This window comes from Daldinia vernicosa, assembly GCF_022497035.1.
Source record: "Daldinia vernicosa strain CBS 139.73 unplaced genomic scaffold F5Y00scaffold_17, whole genome shotgun sequence".
Taxonomy (NCBI): Eukaryota; Fungi; Ascomycota; class Sordariomycetes; order Xylariales; family Hypoxylaceae; genus Daldinia; species Daldinia vernicosa.
In genome coordinates this window covers 22,933-46,539 of record NW_025953933.1, presented here as the reverse complement: position 1 = coordinate 46,539, position 23,607 = coordinate 22,933, and the positions used below count along the sequence as shown (strand labels likewise).

Below are 23,607 nucleotides of genomic sequence, written 5' to 3'. Positions count from 1 at the left end.
AAGCAGCTTACATGTATTGCCTTTACAGTTGTCATTGCCGCAACGTCCAGACCGAACCGATTGATATGTTTCCCACGACGGTATTATATGAATATGAAACAGAACATTCGACAGAATATTCAACAGGAGAAAGCTCTAGAGTACATAGGAGTACATAGAGAGTGCTGCACCACGGTTAATTACTCCCTAGGTATGTACGTCGTAAAGCCAATATTCACCTATTGCATTGTGATTCTGCATGTAACCTTGAGTTGAAGAGTTGCAGTTTTAGAAGTCCAATCAGAGTTATCGTTGAAAGAGATAAGAGTGCCATACAGACTTACACCTGCAGGTAAGTCCCTAGGGTTAGGTACTGCTTACGTGATGCAGTGTAGTGTATGAACCTCACTATCTTATGGCTTGGCAGATTCGGTCCGACCCAGTTCAGATTTCGCGATATCCTATGCTCCGTACCCGGTCACATACGCACCTGCATTAATCTAAACCGCAACAGACCAAACGCCCGTCTACATGTATGTATGTAAGCAGGTAGTCTCGTGATACAAAGAGGTAGGTTATATGTTGCAAGGTAATAAGTTTTGCTTCCCCATGTTCTCTCTACCTAGTTAGATAACGAGAAAAAGTAGAAAAGATCCGCATAAGATGACAGATACGAAAATAATATTCCAGTGTCTCCTGAACACACCATCTCGAGTACATATAAGAATCGAGGCCCGCGTGCTGCTCCTTGGCTTAACAACAGCCATTTAACCGGTTAATGAACGGGGCGCTTTATCGTTATTTTCGTCCCCTTTAGAACCAGCAATCTCGATGCGCTTAGTTAGTAACAATGGTACGATAATTTTAGAGCACCGTTCTAGGGAAGTTTCTCAATATAGGGCTTGGAATAGGGTCATTAGGTAGTATGTAATATCCAGTACCTATGCCGCACATACATACTATGTATACGTGGCTTTGGGCCGAGTAGTATATTATAGAGTGCAAGTCGAATTGAATGCATTTCCTTACCAAGTTCTCAGCAGACAGATAAGACTTCCAGGGTGTATCCCTGTACATAGACAGGTGATGGCAGATGTAGGATAGCGAATCAGGATGTAAATGTTCCTTTTGCACCGTCCCTATTGGCTCTCCAGACGCCGTCTTCGCCTTCAAACTCTTCCCTCTTCCAGACTTCAACACGTTCTTTGCAGTCTTCAAGGGCTCGTTCGCCAGCTCGCCACGCAGCCTGTCTATGCGGGGCAGATACTGCTATGAGTATACTCTCCTCCCCGATGGGCACGGTTCCAAGACGATGAACCATGGCTATCGCTATGAGGCCATACTCGGTATGGATTTCTTTGCATATGGACAGCATAGTGCGCAAGGCCAACGGGTTGTAAGCAGAGTATTGGAGTTCCTTGACCGGCTTTCCTCCAAAATTATCACGAGTAGTGCCTACAAAAGCATGAGGATATAGGCTCAAAGTATTAACAATGACTACTTTGCGAGTTGCAAGATGGTAAGACGGTGTGGTGTGACTAACTGACCCGCAAACATGACTATTGCACCTGCTCGAGGGCTACGAACCCTATCCATCACGCTGTTCACGTTGAGATAGTCGTGGGTAAGTGCGACGTAGCAGGCATCCTCTTTGAGTTCATTTGTTTCGAGGTCCATCTTCTTAGTATAGGTAGCCGAGGGGAATGCGGAGTTGGCGACAAGGAGAGGAAGAAGAGATCAAATGAGGATTAAATGAGGGAAGATTGAGACTAGTAAGAGGAAGATTGATGTGCTATATATTTATCGAAGGACTGCAATAAATATATAAGTACCTATATTTACTGTACTTACGTGTATTTTGAGGTTTATCGACTTGAACCTGCGTTGATGCTTCAATTGCTCTTATTATTATTCAATGTAGTATCTAGGTCGGCATTTAATGTACTGCGTACCTGTTAATCCGGAAATCTACCTATTCCAGAATCTGGGGTTGTTTAGATAAGCAAGATAAGATTAATTTCTAACCTACCTCGAAGTAACCACAATGAATGACCCTTATGCGCGTACTAAACTTTAGGTACTTACGTAACATAGCCATCTGACCTTTAGGTACTTTTACCCTTTATTACCTTCAATAACAAGGTTACAACCATTCAACCTCTATTTTATTATCTACTTTCACGAATCGCCCATATTCAGCGCATAACCGCCCCTCCTTCGTACTATTCAGTCTACTGGGCGCATGACGCCGACGTCGATATGTACGACGATTACGATTACGATCATCGGCCTCGCGACGAGCGAGACTACCACAGACGTAGATCGCCCGCTCCTAGGGACCACCACTATCGTTCGCGGCATGGTAAAATGATATAGCCTGGAGGATCGCTTGTAGAGATGAATAATGAGCTTGCGCTGACTTCCCTGCGAGGAAAAGAATCCTCTAGATCGCCTAGAAGGACGCCTCCAAAGGGACCAAGAGGGGAGGAATCCTACCGTACCCGGCGCTCTCCTGTCGGACGGAGACACAATTCGCCTCATCGACGAGACAACTCTCCTGAATACCGCAATACTTACTTGGACCGCGCCGTAAAATCTGGCGACGAGCCCTACGACCGCGAACCCGAATATTCACCTCCGTACGACCGCGGCCGGGGTCGACATTACACAGATCACGACGATCCTCGAGGACGCTATAATCGAAGTCCCCGGCGCGCTAACTCAGGTGGCTCCTCACCTTTTGATTCTGGTGATGATAGTTATTACCACGACAGCCGCCGGCCTAGATCTGGACGGCCCTACCATACCTTGAAGTTGAATGATATCCCTGATAGGATGAGCACACAAGAGGTATTCCTGCTGCATTTTATCTATTTTTTCGACATACTAACTTCTTAGTAGATTGATTCTGCCATGCGGGATAGGGGAGCTGCCGGCCTTGTTGAGATCCGTATAAAGTCAGATGATAGAAACGGTATGGTTTCGCTGTTTCCAAATACTAAACCACCACTAAACGTATTAGGCAATCGTCGATTATACGCATTCGCCGAGTTTAGGTCCGAAGACGACGCCATCGACTTCTACGAGAGAAACTACCCTGTTCTTGACATCGCCAATCCTCATGGTCCCTCCATTCGTATACCCATAGAGTATAGTCGAGAACGGCGACATATCGCAAATCCGGATGATTGGAAATGCACAATGGTAAATCGCAAATCTCCGCTCATGTTATCCCCCCCCAAATCGCCTAACTTTGGGTATACAGTGTCATTTCGAGAACTTTTCCCGCCGAGCAACTTGCAAACAGTGCAAAGCACCTAGAACATGTAAGTCACACTCATAAGAGAATTACCATATCCTCGATAAAACTAACAATTGGCACCAGCAGAGAATACCGCCGACATGAAGCTCGATGGTAAAAGCGACGAATGTCCACAACAGACACCATCCCAGTTCATTGTCATTCGCGAATTGGCATCTTCTGTGTCCGAGACTACTTTGGCCAATGACATCAAGAAGCTCTACGTGACTAAGGAAGAAGAGCCTAAACAATCATCCAGCGCTCCTAACAAACTCAAAAGTACAGCTCCAATTGGAAATACTAGCGGCCTAGGTGCCAGGCCCGGCTCGCTGGTGCGCGTATTTATGATACGGGACAAATACTCGGATATTAGTTGTAATTATGGGTTTGCCGAATTCTCAACCTTGGACGATGCTCGAGCCGCCATGGCCAAGTACAATGCTTCGCCTCAGTTTACGATTGCTTCAAAGCCTGCTTCTATCGCATTCATCCATTCCGGTGTTTTTATACCTGTTCTACACCCGATACAAGGAGAGGATCGCAGGTTCACTTTCGCGGCAACCCATAACCAGTCTCTAAGATTGGTATATTGGAACCCGTCAGTGTATGCTAACGAGCTTACGATCTTTAATGAAGCTCTATATGAGGACAAGCCGTCTAGCATAGAGCAACTCAAGGATGACGCTGATCGAGCGCCAGGCAGGGACTCCAAGAAGAGGAAAGCAGAGAAGGACCTTGCCGCGCCCAATGGCAAAAAGGTTATCGCGATGGCTCCTCAACTACAGATGTGGGCAAACAAGCATGCCGAGCTTCACGGACCGAAGGAGTCGAGCAATAGTGCGGAACCTGTCGAAGTTAAGGCTCCCGTGACCGGTTCTAATGCTATTGGCCCTACAATCCTGAGCACCCCGGCCCCAACATCAACCGCATTCGTATCGTATGCTGATCTTGATCAAATGTGTTGTCTGCTCTGTAGACGGAAGTTCAAGAACGAGCCCTCGCTCCGCCGACATGAGCAGATAAGTGACATGCATAAAGCTAATCTCGACAATGATGCGGCAATTACTAGGGCTACTATAGATTTGAAGGCGCTCGGTAAAGAGCCGGTCTCTAGCTACCGAGATCGAGCAAAGGAGCGGCGAATGGCGCACAATCAGCCCAGCAAACCGAAGCCTCACCTTCCCAGAAAGCAGCCCCTGGCGACCAAAGACGTAGGACCAGCTGCGGAAGCACCGCCTGCGAAACCTGCGGTATCTAAAGGTGCAGGATTGCTGGCAAAAATGGGATGGAGCACCGGCGAAGGTCTCGGAGCTGAAGGGGGTGGGCGAACCGCTATTATCGAAACTATGGCCTACACCCCTGGGGTGGGTCTTGGAGCTGAGGGTGGCAAGCTCGGAGATGCCGCCGAAGAGGCTGCTCGAGCTACGAAAAATGATTACTCGGACTTTGTCTCAAAGGCCAAGGACAAAGCAAGAGAGCGCTACGAGAAGATGAATTAGCGTATTCTGTTTCTGTGCTATTGGGTCTTCCCTCCAGTGCATTATTTATGTATTACTACCTAAGTATTAAGGTTGATCTTGAGCAGTTTTTAGGTCGAGCCTATCGGCTCATTTTAAGGACGTTAATGGCTGTAACAATAGACGCCGTTGCCCCGATTGTTCGCTACGTATTGCTTGAAGTTAACATCAAAACACTTGCGTTCAATATTGCCTATCACTTACGGAATGAAAAGTTCTATATATGCCTAGGTACCTACCTAGGCCCCTGATAACCAAAGAGTTTATCCTTTGGAGGATACCCATTAACACATAGACGCACTGATAGTCATGGAAATGTAGGTATGAGCCTCATTGCAGCTCCAGTTGGTTAATATATATTTCATCGCCCAACCCATTATTATGTATATACAGGAAATCACCGTCTCGGCATCAAGATTGCTAAGCGAAAAAAATAAAGATACTCGTTTAAGAGTATATAAGAAAGTCTATAGTACAATGTGAACCCATCTGTTTCTACATATCTCTGGGGTATCATGACTTCTGCAAGGTTCAACGCTCATCAAGCTTCTGTTCCTCTAAGCACATCTCTGTGCCTAGGTAGATAAAGGTATGTGTGTTTTGCCGTGTTGTGGTACTTAATTATCCCGTCTATAACATGAACAACCCAGCCCCCATCAAGCCGCTCAGACTTGCCATACCGGCCATAACTAGGACCTCCCAGCTCGGTGCAGGTACAACTTTAGAACTAGCCCCCTCACTGGTCTCACTACCAGACGTGCCTGAAGAAGTCTCGGAAGATGAATTGCCACTACTAGTTGTCTGCGTTGCGATGACCTGGGAAGCGACACCACTAGCGTCGGGAATACCAGACTTGGTGATCTCCACAATTTTGCTCTCAGTACTATTAAGATTGGCCTGAGCGAGACCAATCTTCTTGTTGGTGAGGTCATAAACTACGTAGGCAGAGCGCAAGAACGTGTCGCCTAGCAGATAATAGTCCGAACTCCCCTGCAGGCCAAAACTGCAGACATTATCGAAAGGTAGAGACGGTACATCTAGTCCTAGTTCGATGTATTGCTTTACATTATCCAAGACCATCTCATCAATGGGGACCTGGATGATAGGGCCGTCATTGCCGCCGAATTGGAAATCAAAAGTAAAATTATTGTTGTTTAGGTGTTCGCAGTTGATGTAGACAAGTCCAGTTCCAGAGGTGTCGTCTACGGCACCAAAGGCGCGAAAGATGCGATTCGCCATAGTGTAGGGAACATAAGTCAAAGTAGTACCCGAATCGAGTATGACCGAGACGCTGGATCGGGTGTAGTTAGTCACCGTGCCGTTGTCGGCGGTCGTGGTCAAAGATGAGAGCGGGACGGTGAAGGAGGAGTAATTGCCGGTGCGGTCCGGTACAATATCGACGATCTTAAGCTTGCCGATAAATTTCTGGGTATCTAAACCACCAAATAGGATTGTTCCAGTCTCGGCGTATAGATCATCCTATAATGATGGTTAATCTATTAGAGCATTCTTCAAAGCACTCGACACAAGCCGTTGGCGTGCTTGGGGATTAAGGTGGAACCACATACCAGATATAAGCTATAAGCTTGGATGGCAATTAGATCTTGACTTTCAAACAAGCTCATAATGTTTGGATACGGAGTCAGGGCAGCGACGTTAGCAGCAAACCCTATACCCAAAAGACCCGAGTTGATGGTGGAATTCTCGGCCAGGCCCATCTGCAATTTTTTTATGTCAGCTCCACCGATGCTGAAGGTGTCTCGAATATAGTCGCCTTCGGCCCCCGAACCGTCGACATAGCGGATGCTGAATTCGTCTTGAGAAACGATAGAGTATGTCGAACTCTTAGAAGGATCGTACGTGGATAGACAGTATCCGTAGTAATTCTGCATTGTCTTGGACTGGCAGAGGTTCGCGTGGCTATCTAATATCCAGACATCGCTGCTCCCAGTATCGACAACTAAGTCGACAGTTTGAGGAGGTGTTCCCACGGTGACTTGAGCGTAGTAACCACCACCAGTCAAGTTGTTGTTCAGTTCTTGAGAATAGGTACCGGCACGTCTATGGAGCGCGGGCTGCCTGTTCGTCGATCTACCAAAGCTGACGGGGATGACTTTCTGGGAATTTGTATTATCGGTAGCCGCCGCGATAGACGCGACGGACACGGCGGCGAGAGCTGAAAAGAACCTCATAGCGAACGGACACGATAACTACCCGAAGCAAAGGAAACGCCGGCTTAGGAGGTGAGAAGGAATAAAGAGCGATAGAAGTTAAACGGAAGATATTATCAAGGCAAAGGTAGGCAGATCCAGAGAGATCCTAGGTTAGCAGATCCCAGGCAACCCAGTCCAAAGGGTACGATCCACCAAGTTGACCCAGGTAAGAAGCTAGCTGGGGCCTGGTTTTATAACTAGTCGCCACGCGCCGACGATCCGGTCCAAGTCAATTGACGGCTGACAAGTCGACAGACGCAGAAAAACTAAGGAATATAGAGAAGAAGAAGAGGAGGAGGGAATTAGTATCTGATAGGTCGGTACGAGTATATTGCGTACGCAATCAGATATATTCAAGTGTGGTTGATGGATGTGCCACTAATCGTCAAACGTGAAGAAAAGAGATACCTAATGAAGGTCTCAAACAATCAACTTGCCGGTATACCCTACTTTTCTCTGCCTCTATTGTTAACAGGTTCAAATAGAAGTCTAGAAGAAGCGACGAGGAATTAAAAGAGTAAAGGAACCAAAAAGAAAGGAGCGGGTGAATTAAAGAGACTCATCATGAGTTGTTGATGAGCCGCCAAGCGAATTCACATCGCCTATGGGCCTTTTTTTGTTAATGTGTAATCAGACTTAAATCGGACTGATGTTAAATGAACTTGGGTCAAGTAGTATTAAGCATTCAAAAGTCCAATAGGAAGCCGTAAGCGAGAAAGCTTGGAAGTCTTGGCCAAATAGGTACAAGTCTTAATTAAGGGCGCCTGCCTCATGTGTTATACTTATGCAGACTGATACATCCGATGCGTGTAGCCGTATTTCCGTAGAAAGTACCTATATGTGTACCGTACGTACCCATTAGAAGATACCTATATGCACAGTGTATATATAATAGGAAAGATTGCGGGGGCTGAGGTCTTCCTTCACCAATCACGCCATAAATTTAAACGCCAACTTCGTCATCCTTCGCTAAGCAATTTATGTAGTGTATTGTACATATGTACATACTACCTAGGTACCTATCCTTACCTCCAATTCCCCACGTATGTATTGTTACCATACGTGCATCTATCTTGCAGCATCGTCGTGGACCGCGTCGTCATCCATTTATCTATCACCACCTTCATCCGCGAATAAACCTTCATCTGACACCAGCATCTCCCATATTCTGTCATAGGTATATGTTATTCATCTGAGATATATATCTAGATATCTATATACCTCAGCTACGAGGTAGACTTCTCGTTGATAAAGGCAACTTCATAGATGAGAAGTATAACTAACTAATATCATTATATACATAGGTAGGGTAGGTATGTATCAAGCATTATATACGATGTAGCAAAGTATGAACACATTGAAGTAGGTAAAATCACAATCGACCCCTCATTATGCCACCGTACTACCACACAAACCAATTAGGCCACTTTAGCCTCTATTACTCCTTTTCTCGCCGTTGCACAATCGTGGCGCTGAGATCGCCAATACTAGTCTCGCTGAGTACCTCAAAGATGCTCACATCAGCCTCACACTCTCGAGAGACCCAGTTACGAACTCCTACTGCCACCAACGAGTCAACGCCATAAGCGCTGGGCGGTCTAGACTCGTCCACATCTGCCGAGACCATATTCATGCTCTTCGAAAGCATCTCCCGAAGACCCTTACTAACAATGCATCGTGCCTCCTCTGCATCTGTTGCCTGCGCTAATAATCTCTGCATTATCTCCCGCGAGCCCGAAGCTTCTTCCGAAGTCTCTTTCGAACCTTCTGGCATATCCACCTGATTAAGATGAGTGAACATAGCTGTGCGCGTCCAGTAAGGATCCGCCGGTTTGTTCTGCAGGATCAACCCGCCAGTTCCAACTCCTGTAACAACTTGCACCGGTATCCTCTGGCCGTCTTCCATGTAACCCGTGATCGCTCGCTCGATGATGCGCTTGATATCTTCGAGTCTGATCCCAAAGAAACCGCTGGCTTTGAGCTTATCCAGCGTCTCAGGGTCATCAGCAAGCATTCCTGCTTCAAGGACTGGGCCTAGGTCAATCGATACTGCGTTCACTTTGCCCTCACTTGTTGTCCTTATATGTCTGGCAAGCGAGTCCTGGAACGCATTGCCCGCTGCGTAGTTCGCTTGCCCGCGGTTTCCAATAACACCAGCTGAGCTAGACAGGAAGATGAAAAAGTCCAGATCGTTGCCAAAGGCCTGATGAAGGTTCCAGGAACCTACTGTCTTGGGCTTTGTTGCCAATTGCCAGTCTTCGTACTTCATATTTTCGAAGACCGAGTCGCGCAGTACTGCCGCACATTGGAATACACCCTTCACGAGAGGCATAGAGTGCTGGATCTCGCTTACAGTGTTTCTAAGAGCTTCGGTATTACAAACGTCCACCTTAAAAACCCTCACATTGACCCGCTTCGTGCGGAGAAGGTCAACGCATGATTTAGCCAAGTCGTTCGTCGCGCCGGATCGTCCTAAGAACGCGATGTTCTTAGCACCATTGGCCGCCAACAGCTTAGCAACCTCTATGCCGAGCCCCCCGAGTCCACCAGACAAGACATAAGTGGCATCTCCACGTAAGTAGGAGCTCATAGAAGGGAGATTTCGTGGGAGGATCGGAATAGGTTTCGATATGGGTCGCCGGCAATAGATACGGTTGCCAACTATGTCCGAATCCAATGCCGCGAAAGCAGCCGCCAGGTCGGAGTAGTCGTATACGCCTTGCGGAGCTTGACTCCAGCTCCTAAACTGCCAGGATAATAGTTTGGGGTAAATGGATGCCAAAGCATCACCAAGGCGGTCCGGTTGGTATTTGGTGAGATGTGACACATTTATGATTGTGCAGCTAAACGTCTTGTCGATTACATCAGTTTCGCACGTCGTCACATCGTTACGATCAGGTTTGTCAGCGAAACCGATCACACGACCACCTATAAAAACAATTAGCGAACAGATCTCCTTTTTGGTCTATTTTACTAAGTAAGAGAGCTCACCTTCTTTAACACATCTGATATTCGAATCTCGGCTTCTTGCAACTGGATCATAGATCAAGTCTACGCCTTGATTGTCCGTCAAACGCATTATCGTATCAGCAAAAGATTCAACTCTAGCGTCGAGGATATAGTCCTCCCGGAGTCTCCAAACATGGCTAAGAAGGCCACGCTCATGGTCAGTCTCTGCACTGGCGAAAACAACGGCTCCTACAGATTTGGCAAGCTGGATCGCAGTTTGGCCGAATGTTCCTGCGCCAGCATGGATCAGGATAGTATTACCAGCCTTGAGCTTACCAAGCGCATATCCAGCAATAGCGAAGCTTGTCGGCAGGTAGATAGGTTGAGGTTCGGGTTGGTAGTTCGGCACTTTATACAGGAGTCGGTGATGACACGTAATAAAGTCTCGTAAAGATCCACGGGCAATACCCACAACATGATCCCCCGGAGAAACACTCGTAACATTCTCTCCAATCTGATCAACTACACCGTATACATCTGTTCCCAGGTCGCCCTTCTCCACACGCCCATGCATGATTTCGCGGTCCGGGTCGCCAAGTGCAGTTGTAATCACCCGGACTCTTACATCACCCGGCGACAGAGGAAGGCTGGCGTTAGGGTCATCGTCCCAGTATAAGCTTCCCGTGTCGCCTACCTGTCCAATCTCAAGCTTGAGGGGCCTTTCGTGCGGATTGGGCATCATCTGCTGGTCTGGCTCTGCTGGTGCAGAGCCATGCTCAATCGTAGAATTCAGCGAATTCACGGGAACCAGCCTTGGAACCATGATTTGCCCATTACGTTCAATGTATTCCGTTTCAATAGGCCCTACAACCTTGGGTCCAAAGAAAGATCGCGCGACCAATCTTAAGAGTGTCCGAGTGAACGGTACCACCATGGTGGAGGCGAAGCTTAGATCGATGCCGACATCAAATGTGACTAACTTTTTCTTAGGATACTCTGATTGTATAGTCCGTCCCAAAGCCTGCGCCAGACTAGATTGCGGGTTCTTGGCCTCGAACTGTGAAGCACGAGTGATCCAGAAGATTCCTTTCATAGCGCAAACCACATTCTGGAATGCAAGAAATTCCTGTTCTGTCCATTTCCAAAGTAGTGCTTGCCCGTCGGCTTCCAATAGGGAGATGCAGTACCTTGGAAGTATCTCGTTCTCCTTGATACTACTTAATGTTCGGAACTGGCAGTTCAAGTTCATAGAGAGTTCAGCTTGAAGCCCACTGGTATCTGGATTGGCGTCTGCAGGAATAAGGATAAGTAAGCTGTCGGTCAGCTCAATGTGCTTCTCGTTGGAGTTCTCCGAGATGCTAAACTCCTCCCAAGTAATCTCGGAACAGAGATTACGGTGATTCGGGAGGAAACCGAATTCTTGTGTCGCACTTCTGTCCAAAGCGGTAAAAGTCATATCCTCAATTATCATGAGTGGAATATCACCAGATGTTTCCAGCCAAGACTGACCCGAAACAACAAAGGATGCAGACGCACTAAGTCGTCCATTAAGCTTTGCGCAAGTATGAGCAGCAAGTTGTTTGCCAGCCCCCGAGAGCATAGGAGAGTTAGCCGATACATAGAGACTTCCAAGGAAAGAAGGAACCATTGGGCCGTTCCCAAAACTTAAGGCGGTTTGGAAGACCGAATCTAGTGTCGTCGGGTGAATAATGTGCGGATATTCAAAGTTTGCTGGCATGACTGATTTTGTGTCCGGAATTCGAATAGTGCCAACACAAACACCATCCCGTCTATGGAGAGATTCGATGTTCTGGAACAGCCGACCATAGTTCATACCAATAAAATCTAAGCTCTCGTAAAGCTGTCTTGGATTAACGGGGTCGACGCACTCGTTCTTTGCGCCGAGGTACGCCTGGTAATACCTGTTGACCTCCTTATGGGTCGTGTGGTAATGAATTGTCACATACCCGCTGCCGTGTTCCTCCCAGGGCTTGCCGAGTTGTTTGGAGTATATAAAGAACTCAAAAGAGACTGAAGGCGTGGCTAATGAGGGAGATCCGGCATCCCCAATAGGAGCTACAGCCATTTGACTGTCCCTTTTGTTAAGATTCAAAGCATATTCTAACCCGTGTGGAGTACTCGGAATAATCATGGCTTTCTGAATTTTGAACTTGGTGATCTGGTAGCCGGAGACCTGTTCCGAACCCAGTTGCTTAGCAGCTTCGAGTACCATAGTAACCATGCCCGCGGCTGGATAGATTATTGTCTTTTGCACTTGGTGATCCAAGATCCACGGGTTCTCTGAGACGCGGAAAAAGCCACGCCATCGGGGTTGAAATGGAATAGAATCAGCTGTTGGCCGCCCGATGAGATCATATCTCCCATGAACCTGGAAGCGATTGGCTAGCGACAAGTGTGACTCGTGCCAATATACCTTGTCGTGGTTCCAAGGATACTTTGGCAAATCGACGAGTAGCCTAGGTCGCTCAGACTGCACATTCCTCATGACTACCCAAGACATGGCGACGTCAAACCCATTACCCCAGAGCTTCCCAGTGGCTTCCAGCAGAGTCGTGGCCGCGTCTTTTCCTCTGTGAAGCACAGATGAATAAACCGGCCGTTGCCTAAGCTTTTCTTCGGCGTCGAGGATCTGCCTTATAGGACCTTGGAGTGACGAATGCGGTCCAACTTCTAGGATGAAGCTTGGCTTCTCATTACTTTTAACGCTCATCATCCGATGCATAGCGTCAGCAAATAGGACCGGAGACACCATATTCCTCACCCAATACTCTGGAGAAAGGTCCTCCCAAGCAATGACATGTCCAGTGACGGATGAATACATGATGGGGATGTCGTTACTAAGAGACACAGAGTTAGTTCCCACACGAATATCACCAGGCGTAACGAGTCCCCCTAAGTTGTGAGGATGCGTGATCAGTCCATTCTTCGGCTTCTTCGGTTTGATGTGTGCGATCGATTGGAGATATGCGTTTTCGCAACGCTTCATGTGGTGCGAATGGTATGCGATGTCTACAACTAGAAGTCGATTGAATATACCTGCGGCTTGGAAGGTTCCCTGAAGCTCTTGGATTGCACTTTCGTCACCAGACAACGTCACAGAAGCTGGACTATTGATGCAAGCCACCACCACTTTATCATTACCGGGTAGGTTCACGTACTTCCGTACTTCGGGGGCTGATAGACCAACGGCAAGCATGCTACCCTTTAAGGGTTTTTCGTCTTTCGAAGTCAGCATATCTCCAGCGCAGCGTCCCCGGTAAAAGGCCAATTCCCAGGCGTCCTCCCGTGAGATAGCCCCCAAAGTGTAAGCTGCTGCAATCTCGCCGGAAGAATGACCACAGACGTAATTTGGGCCAACTCCAAAATATTTCGTCAACAAGTCTACGAGGGCCACCTGTATTGCTGTAGTTGCCGGCTGGGAAATCTCGGGTTGGTTGACCAGGGAGTGGCTTTCATCCTTAAGAAGCTCCGCAAGAAGGCTGAAAGGAGCGTTCAGCTTGGTCTGCAGATACAAACTTGCGTCCTCGATCGATTGCAAAAAGGCGTCAAATCCGAGAAGCTCTCTACCCATAGAAAACCATTGTGCACCTTGACCACCAAATACGAAAGCTGATCTGATAGAGCTTCTGTCCTCCGATGCCCTAATGAGATCGCTGGTTGGTAAGTCAAGTAATTTTTGAAGGAGCTCTTCGGGCGATCGCGCAACGACTGATACCCTCCATTGTAATTGTGTCCGCCGGCAACCAAGAGTATACGCAAGATCCTCCATAATATTTCCAGACGAGGATTCAAGTTGCCTTCCAGCGTAAGACGCGCAGTCTTTGATCATTTGAGATAACACCTTCTGCTCATGCGCCGAAAAAATAAAGAGATGTGTCTTCGAATCGCGGGTAGGAATCGGCATCCCCTGAACTGATCTAACCCACTCGTGCGTCGTAGTGCTGAGGTTTAGCAGGTTCCGAGTGCCATCACGAAGTGTGGTGTTATGGTGTGCCGAGAGCTCCCTTTGAGCCAGGTAGTGAGCTGCGTCATCGAGGATAACATGTGCGTTTCTAGTACAGAAGTCAATATTTCATTATCCAAGAAGCAGGTAGCCCTGAAGCAAAAACATCCAAGTCTCAATGGACTAATATTATAGGTGTTGAAAGTTACTTACGTTCCACCAAAGCCAAAACAGTTGACGCTCGCACGCCTAAGTCCTTCGGTCGGCCAGGGAGTACTATCGATCGGGACCTAGTAATAGTATGAGCAAAAAACGCAGTGATGTTGGTGTATTTACTTACCTTGACCTTCCAGCCGTTGAAGTCAATAGCTGGGTTTCCAGGCGCCTCGAAGTTGAGATGCTGCGGAATCATTCCATTCTCAATAGTGAGGATCCCTTTAACCAACCCGGCAATTCCGGCGCATCCCTCGAGGTGACCAATATTTGTCTTGACCGAACCGACGTATATGGGGTTATCGGAACCACGCTCTGCACAAAACGCGTCCGAAATTGCTTTCAATTCTCTCCAATCGCCAGCCTGTGTACCGGTGCCGTGGCATTCAACATAGGCCGTGTTGTCAACAGGGAGACCAGCTCTCTCGTAAACCGCTCTTATATTACGAAGCTGAGCCTCCGCGCTCGGTAGAGTAATACCTTATGATGAGATTAGCGGTATCCTTGTTAGACTCAATGATATACGTACCGGGCGTGCGCCCGTCTTGGTTAACGTTAGAACCTCGAACTACCGCACGGATGTTATCGTTGTCTCGTATGGCATCTGAGAGACGCTTCATTACCACGATACCGATTCCTTCGCCCCGGCCATAGCCATTGGCACGCGCATCAAACGTGTAGCATTTACCATCCGGGCTTAAGAAGTTTAGCGCTGTCATAGGCATCATAGTATTAGGCGTCAAGATCAATCCGGCGCCGCCAGCGAGCCCCTAATAAGGTAGTCAGCAATTTGTCTGGAGCATGCGTACGAGCTAGCATGTGATGAGTTTGGGGCGGACGCGGATGATTTCTCGTCAGCATGCTACGGTCGTATAATCTTACAACATCGATCTCTCCATTACGAAGGCTTTGGCAAGCATTGTGGACACAAACTAAGCTAGCACTGCATCCTGTGTCAATAGTCATGCTTGGGCCGTTGATATCTAAGAAGAATGAAATACGGTTCGACATGATCGCTATTCCATTGCCGGTCGCCCCATATTTAGGGGAGTTATCGGGGTCGCGTAAGACAATCTGCTCATAATCTATAATACCATTAGAGCGAAACGTCAAGGATAACGGATGATATTTTTCTTATGCGTACATACCTTTCACGAAGGAGCCAACCCAAACCCCCGTATCGCTCTTCTTTAAAGCCGTGCGGTCAACTCCGGCTAAAAGCACATGTTAATATGATACTAAATGGGAAGGGGTGCTGGCATTCATACCGCTGTCTAGAGCTTCTACAGCAACCTCGAGAAGCATTCGTTGTTGCGGATCTATTGCCTTAGCTTCATCGGCTGGGATAGAAAAGAACTGCCAATATTGTTAATGTTCCGTCCTCTGAATTGTATATGCCAAGACTTACCGAGCTGTCAAACGCCCCGACATCTTGGGTTAGGAAATGACCGGCTTTGAAAGGAATCTTTACCAGATGTTTAGCCACTATTAGACTACGGGATTACACAGGGGTACATACACTGCCTTCTCGGTTTCCGCTTGGATGGAAGTAACTAGAGACATTAAGACGGTCCTTGGGGATTTCAGACCAGGCACTCTCCCCACGGCAGAGCATCTGCCATAGCTCTGAAGGAGATGTAGCGCTACCAGGGAAACGACACCCAATTCCTACCACAGCAATGGGTTCCGTTGCATCATGGATCGTGCTAGCCATCAGGGGTGCCCAGGGTCCTTTATTAGTTGCCAAAGGGGAGTGTTGTGATGCAACACTGGGATCTATGTCGTACAAGTACAGGCGATTTAGATGTTTGAATAGGTAATCGGATCTATAAATAACAACTGGACCTTGTCTTAGGTGAATTATACAACGTAATTGTCGTCGGGCTTAAAAATGTACGGAGGTACACACTTTTGGAAGAAATAGCGTGTCCTGTGCCGTAGTCTTAGGGGAGTAGCAGGAGTATAAATGAAGGAAATATTATGTTTAGCTTGTTGAAGGGAGACAGTAGCTAAGTTGACCCAGGGAGAAATGGTACGCAGTATCAATGTATACACCTGAAATATTAACGAAGATGTTATATACCTAGGTAATAAACGTTTGAATTCATGTTTGAATCCCTCTAGTATTTAAAGATGAGAGATGTAATTAGTAATGAACAGAGATGCTCGTGTCCGTTCCGAGCCGAAGGGAAATGGTCTGGGCTGTGCTGTCGAGGGTGGCTGTTCTATTCGGTGAGTTGGTTTCTTAGTGTCTTTAGGTAGATAAAAGGAGGGAGATACATCAACGCTCAAACACCCGAAGTACCTCGTAGATCTTTGCAGGCAGTGAGTCAAGGAGCTAAGAGAATTGTTCTGAGCCGAGAGCTTAACCAGGACTTAGCCTGATGAAGCCTCTTTCCTTTCTGGCCATGTGTTCACGGTATACTAGGTACGCCCGAATCTTTATTGCTCATTCTTGCTTAGACACCGCCCCTATCTATAAAACCACATGAACTAAAAATACTTACTCTTCTATACGAATAGTAGGGAGCTTATATTATGGAACCGCGGGCTCTAGAAGATTGTTATATTATTCGTTGAGTAGTGATCTGACCTAAGAGGGTATGGACTTAGAGTATTATTCTACTGAAATAGAACCAACAACTTTGTTATACGTACTCATGTAGCTAGCTCCCGAAACTACATGTAAGCAACATTGGGTCGAACACAACCGGTCTACATACCTAGGTAATAACATACCTGCATGGACAATGCAATTAGTGTCAGGATTAATGTACCCACCCAGGTAGATATGGACATGTATATTTTGAGATACCCGGCTTGAAATAAGGCTGTGAGGTTATAACAAGGAACGTTGTAAGAAATTTAATTCCACTAAACATAATACAATGCATAACATCAGCGGATCCCCATCATGCCGCCCGGTGGCTTAACTTCTCGCAGTAAATCACAACGAATTGTGACCGGATTCCACCTGCGCCACTAAGGAGATAGCCGTACGGGTAGATCGATTAGATGCTAGCAATTATGCTAAATAATAAAGAGTAAAGGGACATATTATATACGGGATAGCGCTAGCCCTATGAGATGAAAATATCCCGAGGGAGTTTCCGAATCTACATTAAAGGAAAATTTAATACAGCAAGTTGTTTGTTGTTCCCGCAAGACCTAAAGGATTGTGTGTTGCCACTTGTTTGTTTATGTTACAAATCTCACTGAACACAGCTTTACTCGTCATATCCTTGTCCATTTCCCCAGCTTCTGCCTTAGTAGGGGGAATTAATAAGCAGTCTTGTCGTATTGGAATACATACCGAATTGCTTAGTTACTAGGGAACGTGGAGAGCCGGATAAAAACAACAAAGCCCATGTACATAGCACGTGGGATTCGTGAAAGTGGTAGTCGGCCCGGTAGTCGTAACTATCTAGTTGTCACAAAAGGTTAACTTTTGATAACTCCCAGAGAGGGTCTGTATACAAGTTAGCGCTAAAGGTCTTCTACTGTTAAGACATCGTATTCGGACAGCATCTCAGAATACCAAAGAGATATAGATATATAGATATATGGAGAGCACAAAAAAGAAACAAAGCAAAAGGAAAGCAGAGCCACGCGGTAGGTGTTAAGTGATGACATATTAATTGACCTCTCGCATGGTTTCGATTCTTCTTAGCGCCAACACAAATTCAACTCCCAGGAACCTGGGTTGGATTAGATCATAGTATACCACAACTAGTAGGTATAGTACATTTACGGATCAGAGCCGAGTTTCACGGCAACATTTTAAACTCCCATTCTCCGAGAAGACAACACAAGGGCCGGACGAATGTCGAGTAGCCAAGTACATAAATCCTACCATATTTATACCGAGTTAAACACCATGGCATGTAATTACATGAACAAAGAAACATTGTCAATACGTGTCTCCTTTGATACTCTAACCAAGGGGGGTTATGAGTGGGACGATAGACCAGTCGGAATCCACTCCCTCCCAATAGAACTATTATTATCTAGAGAACCCAAGAAACTAGCTCCATCTATCTCTAATAGTATGTAGCCCCATGTGATGAATGCCATATTTGGACATTGTTCCTGAAGTTACCTATTTGTTAACTAGGTTCAAGGTGGCACAAAAGCGAGCTACCCAAGGCCAGAATTTTGATATCCAAACTCCTGGGAATTAGCCGCGCCTCTAGGGGGAGGCTTATGTTAGGTATTATGTGATATATCAACAAGGCTAGGCTTGGATGATCGAATGCACGTTATGAAGAAGACCTCGCCAAACTTGATGAAAATAATACGTAAATAAGATGTATTGCGGCTCCAGCTTAGAGCCACAGGGCAGCGGTTAAAAGAGGCATTAGAAGTTAAATTTTACGTCGTATAAATCTATCACGTTGTTTAAACATGTTTGTCACGTCTAGATGAATAGCATATTCTTCGTTTCAGACCGCCGAGAAAATTGCTACTATTGGCAAGACAAACAAGTTGAACGAAGTATCCGCGGGTGTGACGACCCTATTTCTCAGTCCAGGGCACAGCAGACGTTGCACAAACGGGACTTGACATGATCTGTCTCTGTGGCGCTCAGGGGTACCACTCCCGGCTACTAGGTTTACTACTTGGTGCTAGTTCTGAGCCCATCATGTTGTTCGTATCACGTTTCACAGGACCCAGGGGCCAGCATTGTCAACTATTTTAGGATTGGGCCATAGAAATAGCGTACCCGGTAGAAAACCAATTTTGACAACAGACATGGGTATGTACGAGAAAACTAGGTACAGCATGGATCATACTTATCCCAATTCCATACGGGTGGGAATTTCATCTCCACGAGGAGTAGGTTAGTGCGTCAGGGGGGAGAGTTGACACAAACATCGTACTCGAGACCATATTTTATGGTGCCATTTATGTCTCGTTCATATGTCAGACAAATACCAAACGAACAATAGTAATAGTAACTACACCCTAAATGTAGCTAGTGAATTCAGTATAACGTTGTGAATAAAACCAATCATGTTAGAATACTATGTCCCGTGTAAATACATAGATATATGAACTCCGGGTAGATGTTCCTCCCGTCCAACCTTACACAACATCAGCCCGTCATTTGCCGTTACATATCAAGGTGTTAACAACTAGACAATGTCAAACTGGCAGCTATCCCCGTCAAGACAAAACCAAGCAAAAGTCCATAGAGAGTATTTGAGCCCCTGTCCGTCCCTAGGGTCGTCGTGACGGGATGTGTTGACTCGGATTCTCACAGGCTTATTCCAGTGTTTTAGTCTGGGTCTACCCCAGAGACTGAGTCGTACATATATAGCTGGGCCTGTACGACCAGGGAGTCTCAGAGAAGGGAATAAGAGACAAGAAACATATAGATTAGAATGTAATTATGAGTTACCCGGATACGTAAGGGGCCGCATGGAAATCTAAGGTCAGGTAAGGTCTGCACTATCTACTATTTTAAGTATCTATATGCATACGTGCACGCCTATATAATATAGCTAGTACTCTATATGATTTGAGTTGAAAATATCCCATCGTCCCTACTGTAATTAGTAAAGGTTCTCAACAAGGTCAACATAAAAGCAAAAAAAAAAAGTAAAGACGCAGTAGCGCTCTTTGCGACGTTCGGCACCATAAGCTGTCAGGCACCACCAGAGCGTACACAGCGTAGATGCCTACAGAAGGTAACCAACAGTTGCTTTAGGTTGGGAAAGTAGCTACCTACCCGCCAGCATTCAACGTCCAATTTTTTGGAGAGGAATAATTGTCTGCCTATTATGGGCTGCGAGAAAGAAAGCAAGGCAAAACTAACAGAACAAGGATCTTGATCCTCGTAAGGGTGAATTGAACTCAAGTTAAATCCTCCCAACAGTGCCGCCGACGTAGCACTACCGAAAACCTCCTCTTTGGCTTGATATAGCTGCTCTAGCCGCTTTCTCCCCGACCATTTGTCGATCGCTACGATGACATACCACCATGCTATCCACGGCTGGCAACAGGTAACCCTGATTATAACGTAAGGAACGCTGACCTGTTTGATTTATGATTGCGTTAGGCTAACAGCGTCGATAGTCAACTTGTAGGACTCTTATTCTCGGCTTTAGACGCATCCATCGTCTCAACCTCTCTTGTCACTATATCCATCGATCTCCAGAACTTCTTAGATGCCCCTTGGGTCGTTCTGTCCTATCTCTTGGCCTACCTTGGCTGCGCCATTGGATTTGCAAAACTGAGCGATATCTTCGGGCGGCGTGATATGCTATTTTGCTCATGGGTCCTCTTCATCAGCTTCTCTATTGGGTGTGCTCGCTCGACCACCATGACTCAGTTGTGCGTCTAGTTCTCTTTCTATTTCCCATGCAAGAGCATCAACTGATATACTCGACAGAATTATCTGTCGAGCGTTCCAAGGAATGGGTGGTGCTGGCTTGTATAGCCTAAGTCAGATCGTACTTTTCGAAGTAGGCCCATCTGATAAACCTAGCCTGATGGGTGGACTGGTGGGTATCACATTAGCAGTGTCATATGTGTTAGGCCCCGTTCTAGGGGCTGTGATTTCGTCGACAAGCCAGTGGACCATCATATTTTGGATCAAGTGTGTGCCAGCTTCCTGAGATGTAGGTCAATGATTTAGGTCAATGCTAACATGCGCAATAGCGTCCCGGCCGGCGTGATGGTTCTCGTTGCTATCTATCTGGCATCACCAACTGAACTTATCGCACACCAGAGGGGGTGGAACTCGATTCGAAAAATCGACTTCGTCGGTAATATCACGGTGATATTAGCATGCGCTCTGCTGGTATTTTCACTACAGGAGGCTGGTACTTACACGTATCGGTGGGATAGTACGACTATTGTTACAGCCTTATCAATTGCATTTCTCAGCTGGGTAGCCTTCTTCACATGGGAGATATTTATCGGGCTTAAAGGCAGGACACACATCGAACCTATATTTCCCCTGAGGCTCTTCTTTCGACGAGTATATGCGAGTTGCGTCATGTACGTATGAGTGATGGAATGTTTAATAAGGAGACGGCTAACGAGGGACAGATGTACGTTTTGTACCGGCTTCGTCTACCTGTCTGTTCTCGTCATCCTTCCTGAGCGGTTCCAGATTGTCAGCGGAGAGAGCGCGCTTTACTCGGGCATCCACCTTTTACCACTATTAGGTGCAACCTCTTTCGGCGCCTTTCTCGCCGGTATTATTTCACGCAATAGAAACAATACATCGTGGACGTTAATGTTGGCCCAAGTTTTCCAACTCATGGGCATCAGCTTCATGTCCACGCTCAAGGATGCTACGACGGAAACCAAAGCGCAGTATGGGTTCCAGGTAATTCTGGGTCTTGGATTTGGACTCTCCCTTGGGGCGGGAACAATCATGGCTTCGGTGCAGTCGCAAAGCCAAGACCTAGCCGTTGCTCAAGGTGCAATCGCACAAGCTCGAGTATTCGGTGGTGCTATCGGGATAGCAGTTTGCAGTATTATGTTCAACAGAAGAGTAACAGTTGAACTGGGCGGTAAGATGGACGCTGAAGACTTAGCCGCGTTACATCACAGCCCAACCATCGCTCCTTGGCTACCAGATGAGCTTAAACTTGTCGTGCGCTCGGTGTAAGTCTCAGCAGCTAATCGATATAATATTATATAATATTATATATTATATGAGGTTAGAGGCTAACGTTGGTTGATATAGGTACGCATCGGCTTTCACGGGTGATATTAATATCATGATTGGTATTGCAGCGGTCGGTGTCATTGCCAGCGCGGTCACTTACGAGCGTCGGCCACCCGCAATGTCTACTATCTCGCAGACTAAAGGGGTCTTGGGGGTTGAGGGACACAGTGAGACAGAGCTCATATTAGTGGCCCCTCGATAACTACCCAGGTACCTTTACCTCGGACCCGACTGCGGGGATAGGTATAACAAGTTGACAAATTGTTATGACGTAACTTGGCTATCCGAATCCGAAATCGAATGTCTTATTTTAATTTTAAACTCCACTAACGTCATAACTACCTTAGGTAAATAGATATTTATCTCCTTAGAGATGCTTTACTCAATAATAATGATAATGATAATGATAATGTTAGCACCTAACCTACATATTAAATGCATGTGCTTAGATAGTAGATAACATGACATATGATGCAATCATAAGCTTAAGTGAAGCTATCAATAATCAATGTATAACAGATAATTCAACTACCTAACCTAATACACCAAATCCTATAGTTAACAAGAAAAATAACAAAGGGTCCATGTTTTAATAACGGATCTCCATGCTATCCGCATTGCGCATCCAACTTAAAAGTCCTTCTCTCGGTACCGCCGTACGACGTACGCAATTCAGCCGAGCTCGGTATTTCGGCAATATGACAGAATCTCAAGATGTTATCATTAAAGAATTACAAAAGTACACAACGTAAGGAAAAGTAGCACGAGCGCCATAACCCAACCGATCCAACCAATCCAATAATCCAACTAATTTCCTAAACTTTTAGCTGCGACGTCTCAGACGCCTTATGCAAGCTCAAATACCGTAATGGCGGGTTTTTATCCGGCTTGACCATGTGGTCCCCTCAACGCCAGGATGGTCCTACCAAGATCGTAGGCCCGGCTTATACTGTTAAGTACGTGCCGTTAGACGATCCCTCGCCTAAACATCCAACCCACTATGTACGTTGAAAGAAGAAGAAGAAAGAAAAAAGAAAAGCCTACGTAGCGGAGAGAGGTGCTAATCAAGGTCACAAGATTGATACAGTACCTAAGGGCGCTGTAGTCTTTGTTTCTTGCCCTCCCAAAACTCCGAATGCCGTGTACGGAGGCTTAATGTCGGCTCGCGCCCGAGTTAGGGGCGCCGTCGGGTCTATCATCGACGGACGCTTCCGTGACTTGCAAGAGCAGCGTGAATTAGAGTACCCGGTATGACTTTCTCCAAATAACCATCTAAGCCCCCTTTCCCCTTGCATATTTACCGACGTTTAAAAATCATAGATCTTTGCCCGTGAGACGGGGACGGCACCTCCGGCTGAACTACTCAAGGTAGCTGCCGTAAACGTGCCTGTGAAACTGCAAACAGACGAGCAAGATATGGATATTCGACCGGGAGACTATCTAATTGCGGACTTGAACGGCGTCGTCGTCTTACCTGCTGAGCTGGCGGAGCAAGCCTTACCACTGATGCAGAAGCAGGTTGACGCGGATGATAAGATGGCAGAGGCGATCAAGAAAGGGATGAGCTTTGTCGAGGCCAGTAAGAAGTTCAGATAAGCCTGGAACCTAGCTTAGAATTGTAGACCGGAAAGATGAGACCTGCGTATCAACTTTCTAGAGCATCTCATGAACTTCATTTATGATATAATTCTAATTTTTAGGAACAAGACGATATTTGAATACTAGTAAAACATGAATCATACCCAGCGGGTTGAGCGTCCAAACATGTAACCCTCAGAATGTGTAGC

At 46.5% G+C, this 23,607-nt stretch overlaps 6 protein-coding genes across 6 annotated transcripts; 3 read left to right on the top strand and 3 right to left on the bottom strand.

Moving 5' to 3' along the window:
* Positions 1-453: 453 nt before the first annotated feature.
* Positions 454-1,908, bottom strand: F5Y00DRAFT_234025 (Molybdopterin biosynthesis MoaE). Its single transcript, XM_048007378.1, has 2 exons — positions 1,527-1,908; positions 454-1,434 (listed from the first exon to the last, which is right to left on the bottom strand). Exons 1-2 carry the CDS (start codon positions 1,654-1,656, stop codon positions 1,088-1,090), a joined length of 477 nt encoding a protein of 158 aa, XP_047865800.1. The 5' UTR covers positions 1,657-1,908; the 3' UTR covers positions 454-1,087.
* A 124-nt stretch (positions 1,909-2,032) lies between these two features.
* On the top strand, positions 2,033-5,032 carry F5Y00DRAFT_44766 (uncharacterized protein). The gene is made up of 5 exons (XM_048013674.1): positions 2,033-2,829; positions 2,881-2,953; positions 3,002-3,183; positions 3,245-3,305; positions 3,365-5,032. The coding sequence occupies exons 1-5, from the start codon at positions 2,377-2,379 to the stop codon at positions 4,777-4,779; spliced, it is 2,184 nt and encodes a 727-aa protein (XP_047865799.1). The 5' UTR covers positions 2,033-2,376; the 3' UTR covers positions 4,780-5,032.
* A 296-nt stretch (positions 5,033-5,328) lies between these two features.
* F5Y00DRAFT_260974 (aspartic peptidase domain-containing protein) lies at positions 5,329-6,989 on the bottom strand (the record flags this gene model as incomplete). Its single annotated transcript, XM_048011115.1, has 3 exons — positions 5,329-5,372; positions 5,478-6,276; positions 6,366-6,989. The coding sequence occupies 3 exons, from the start codon at positions 6,987-6,989 to the stop codon at positions 5,329-5,331; spliced, it is 1,467 nt and encodes a 488-aa protein (XP_047865798.1).
* Positions 6,990-8,057: 1,068 nt separating this feature from the next.
* On the bottom strand, positions 8,058-14,093 carry F5Y00DRAFT_234017 (ketoacyl-synt-domain-containing protein). Its single transcript, XM_048007377.1, has 2 exons — positions 10,002-14,093; positions 8,058-9,938 (listed from the first exon to the last, which is right to left on the bottom strand). Exons 1-2 carry the CDS (start codon positions 13,882-13,884, stop codon positions 8,449-8,451), a joined length of 5,373 nt encoding a protein of 1,790 aa, XP_047865797.1. The 5' UTR covers positions 13,885-14,093; the 3' UTR covers positions 8,058-8,448.
* Positions 14,094-20,105: 6,012 nt separating this feature from the next.
* On the top strand, positions 20,106-22,022 carry F5Y00DRAFT_260972 (MFS general substrate transporter; the record flags this gene model as incomplete). Its single annotated transcript, XM_048011114.1, has 6 exons — positions 20,106-20,158; positions 20,215-20,472; positions 20,531-20,737; positions 20,800-21,141; positions 21,193-21,756; positions 21,839-22,022. The coding sequence occupies 6 exons, from the start codon at positions 20,106-20,108 to the stop codon at positions 22,020-22,022; spliced, it is 1,608 nt and encodes a 535-aa protein (XP_047865796.1).
* Positions 22,023-22,304: 282 nt separating this feature from the next.
* On the top strand, positions 22,305-23,564 carry F5Y00DRAFT_234000 (RraA-like protein). The gene is made up of 4 exons (XM_048007376.1): positions 22,305-22,568; positions 22,648-22,822; positions 22,898-23,068; positions 23,141-23,564. The coding sequence occupies exons 1-4, from the start codon at positions 22,426-22,428 to the stop codon at positions 23,414-23,416; spliced, it is 765 nt and encodes a 254-aa protein (XP_047865795.1). The 5' UTR covers positions 22,305-22,425; the 3' UTR covers positions 23,417-23,564.
* Positions 23,565-23,607: the final 43 nt, after the last annotated feature.

Bases quoted from the DNA above. Each gene is read 5' to 3' on its own strand.
- F5Y00DRAFT_234025 (XM_048007378.1), bottom strand. From the start codon at position 1,656: ATGGACCTCGAAACAAATGAACTCAAAGAGGATGCCTGCTACGTCGCA. The intron at 1,435-1,526 runs GTCAGTTAGTCA...ATGCTTTTGTAG, and splicing joins TGCAATAGTCATGTTTGCGG to GCACTACTCGTGATAATTTT.
- F5Y00DRAFT_44766 (XM_048013674.1), top strand. From the start codon at position 2,377: ATGAATAATGAGCTTGCGCTGACTTCCCTGCGAGGAAAAGAATCCTCT. The intron at 2,830-2,880 runs GTATTCCTGCTG...ACTTCTTAGTAG, and splicing joins ATAGGATGAGCACACAAGAG to ATTGATTCTGCCATGCGGGA. The intron at 3,306-3,364 runs GTAAGTCACACT...AATTGGCACCAG, and splicing joins GTGCAAAGCACCTAGAACAT to CAGAGAATACCGCCGACATG.
- F5Y00DRAFT_234017 (XM_048007377.1), bottom strand. From the start codon at position 13,884: ATGCCGATTCCTACCCGCGATTCGAAGACACATCTCTTTATTTTTTCG. The intron at 9,939-10,001 runs GTGAGCTCTCTT...TTGTTTTTATAG, and splicing joins TATCAGATGTGTTAAAGAAG to GTGGTCGTGTGATCGGTTTC.
- F5Y00DRAFT_234000 (XM_048007376.1), top strand. From the start codon at position 22,426: ATGCTATCCGCATTGCGCATCCAACTTAAAAGTCCTTCTCTCGGTACC. The intron at 22,823-22,897 runs GTACGTTGAAAG...CAAGGTCACAAG, and splicing joins CTAAACATCCAACCCACTAT to ATTGATACAGTACCTAAGGG. The intron at 23,069-23,140 runs GTATGACTTTCT...TAAAAATCATAG, and splicing joins AGCGTGAATTAGAGTACCCG to ATCTTTGCCCGTGAGACGGG.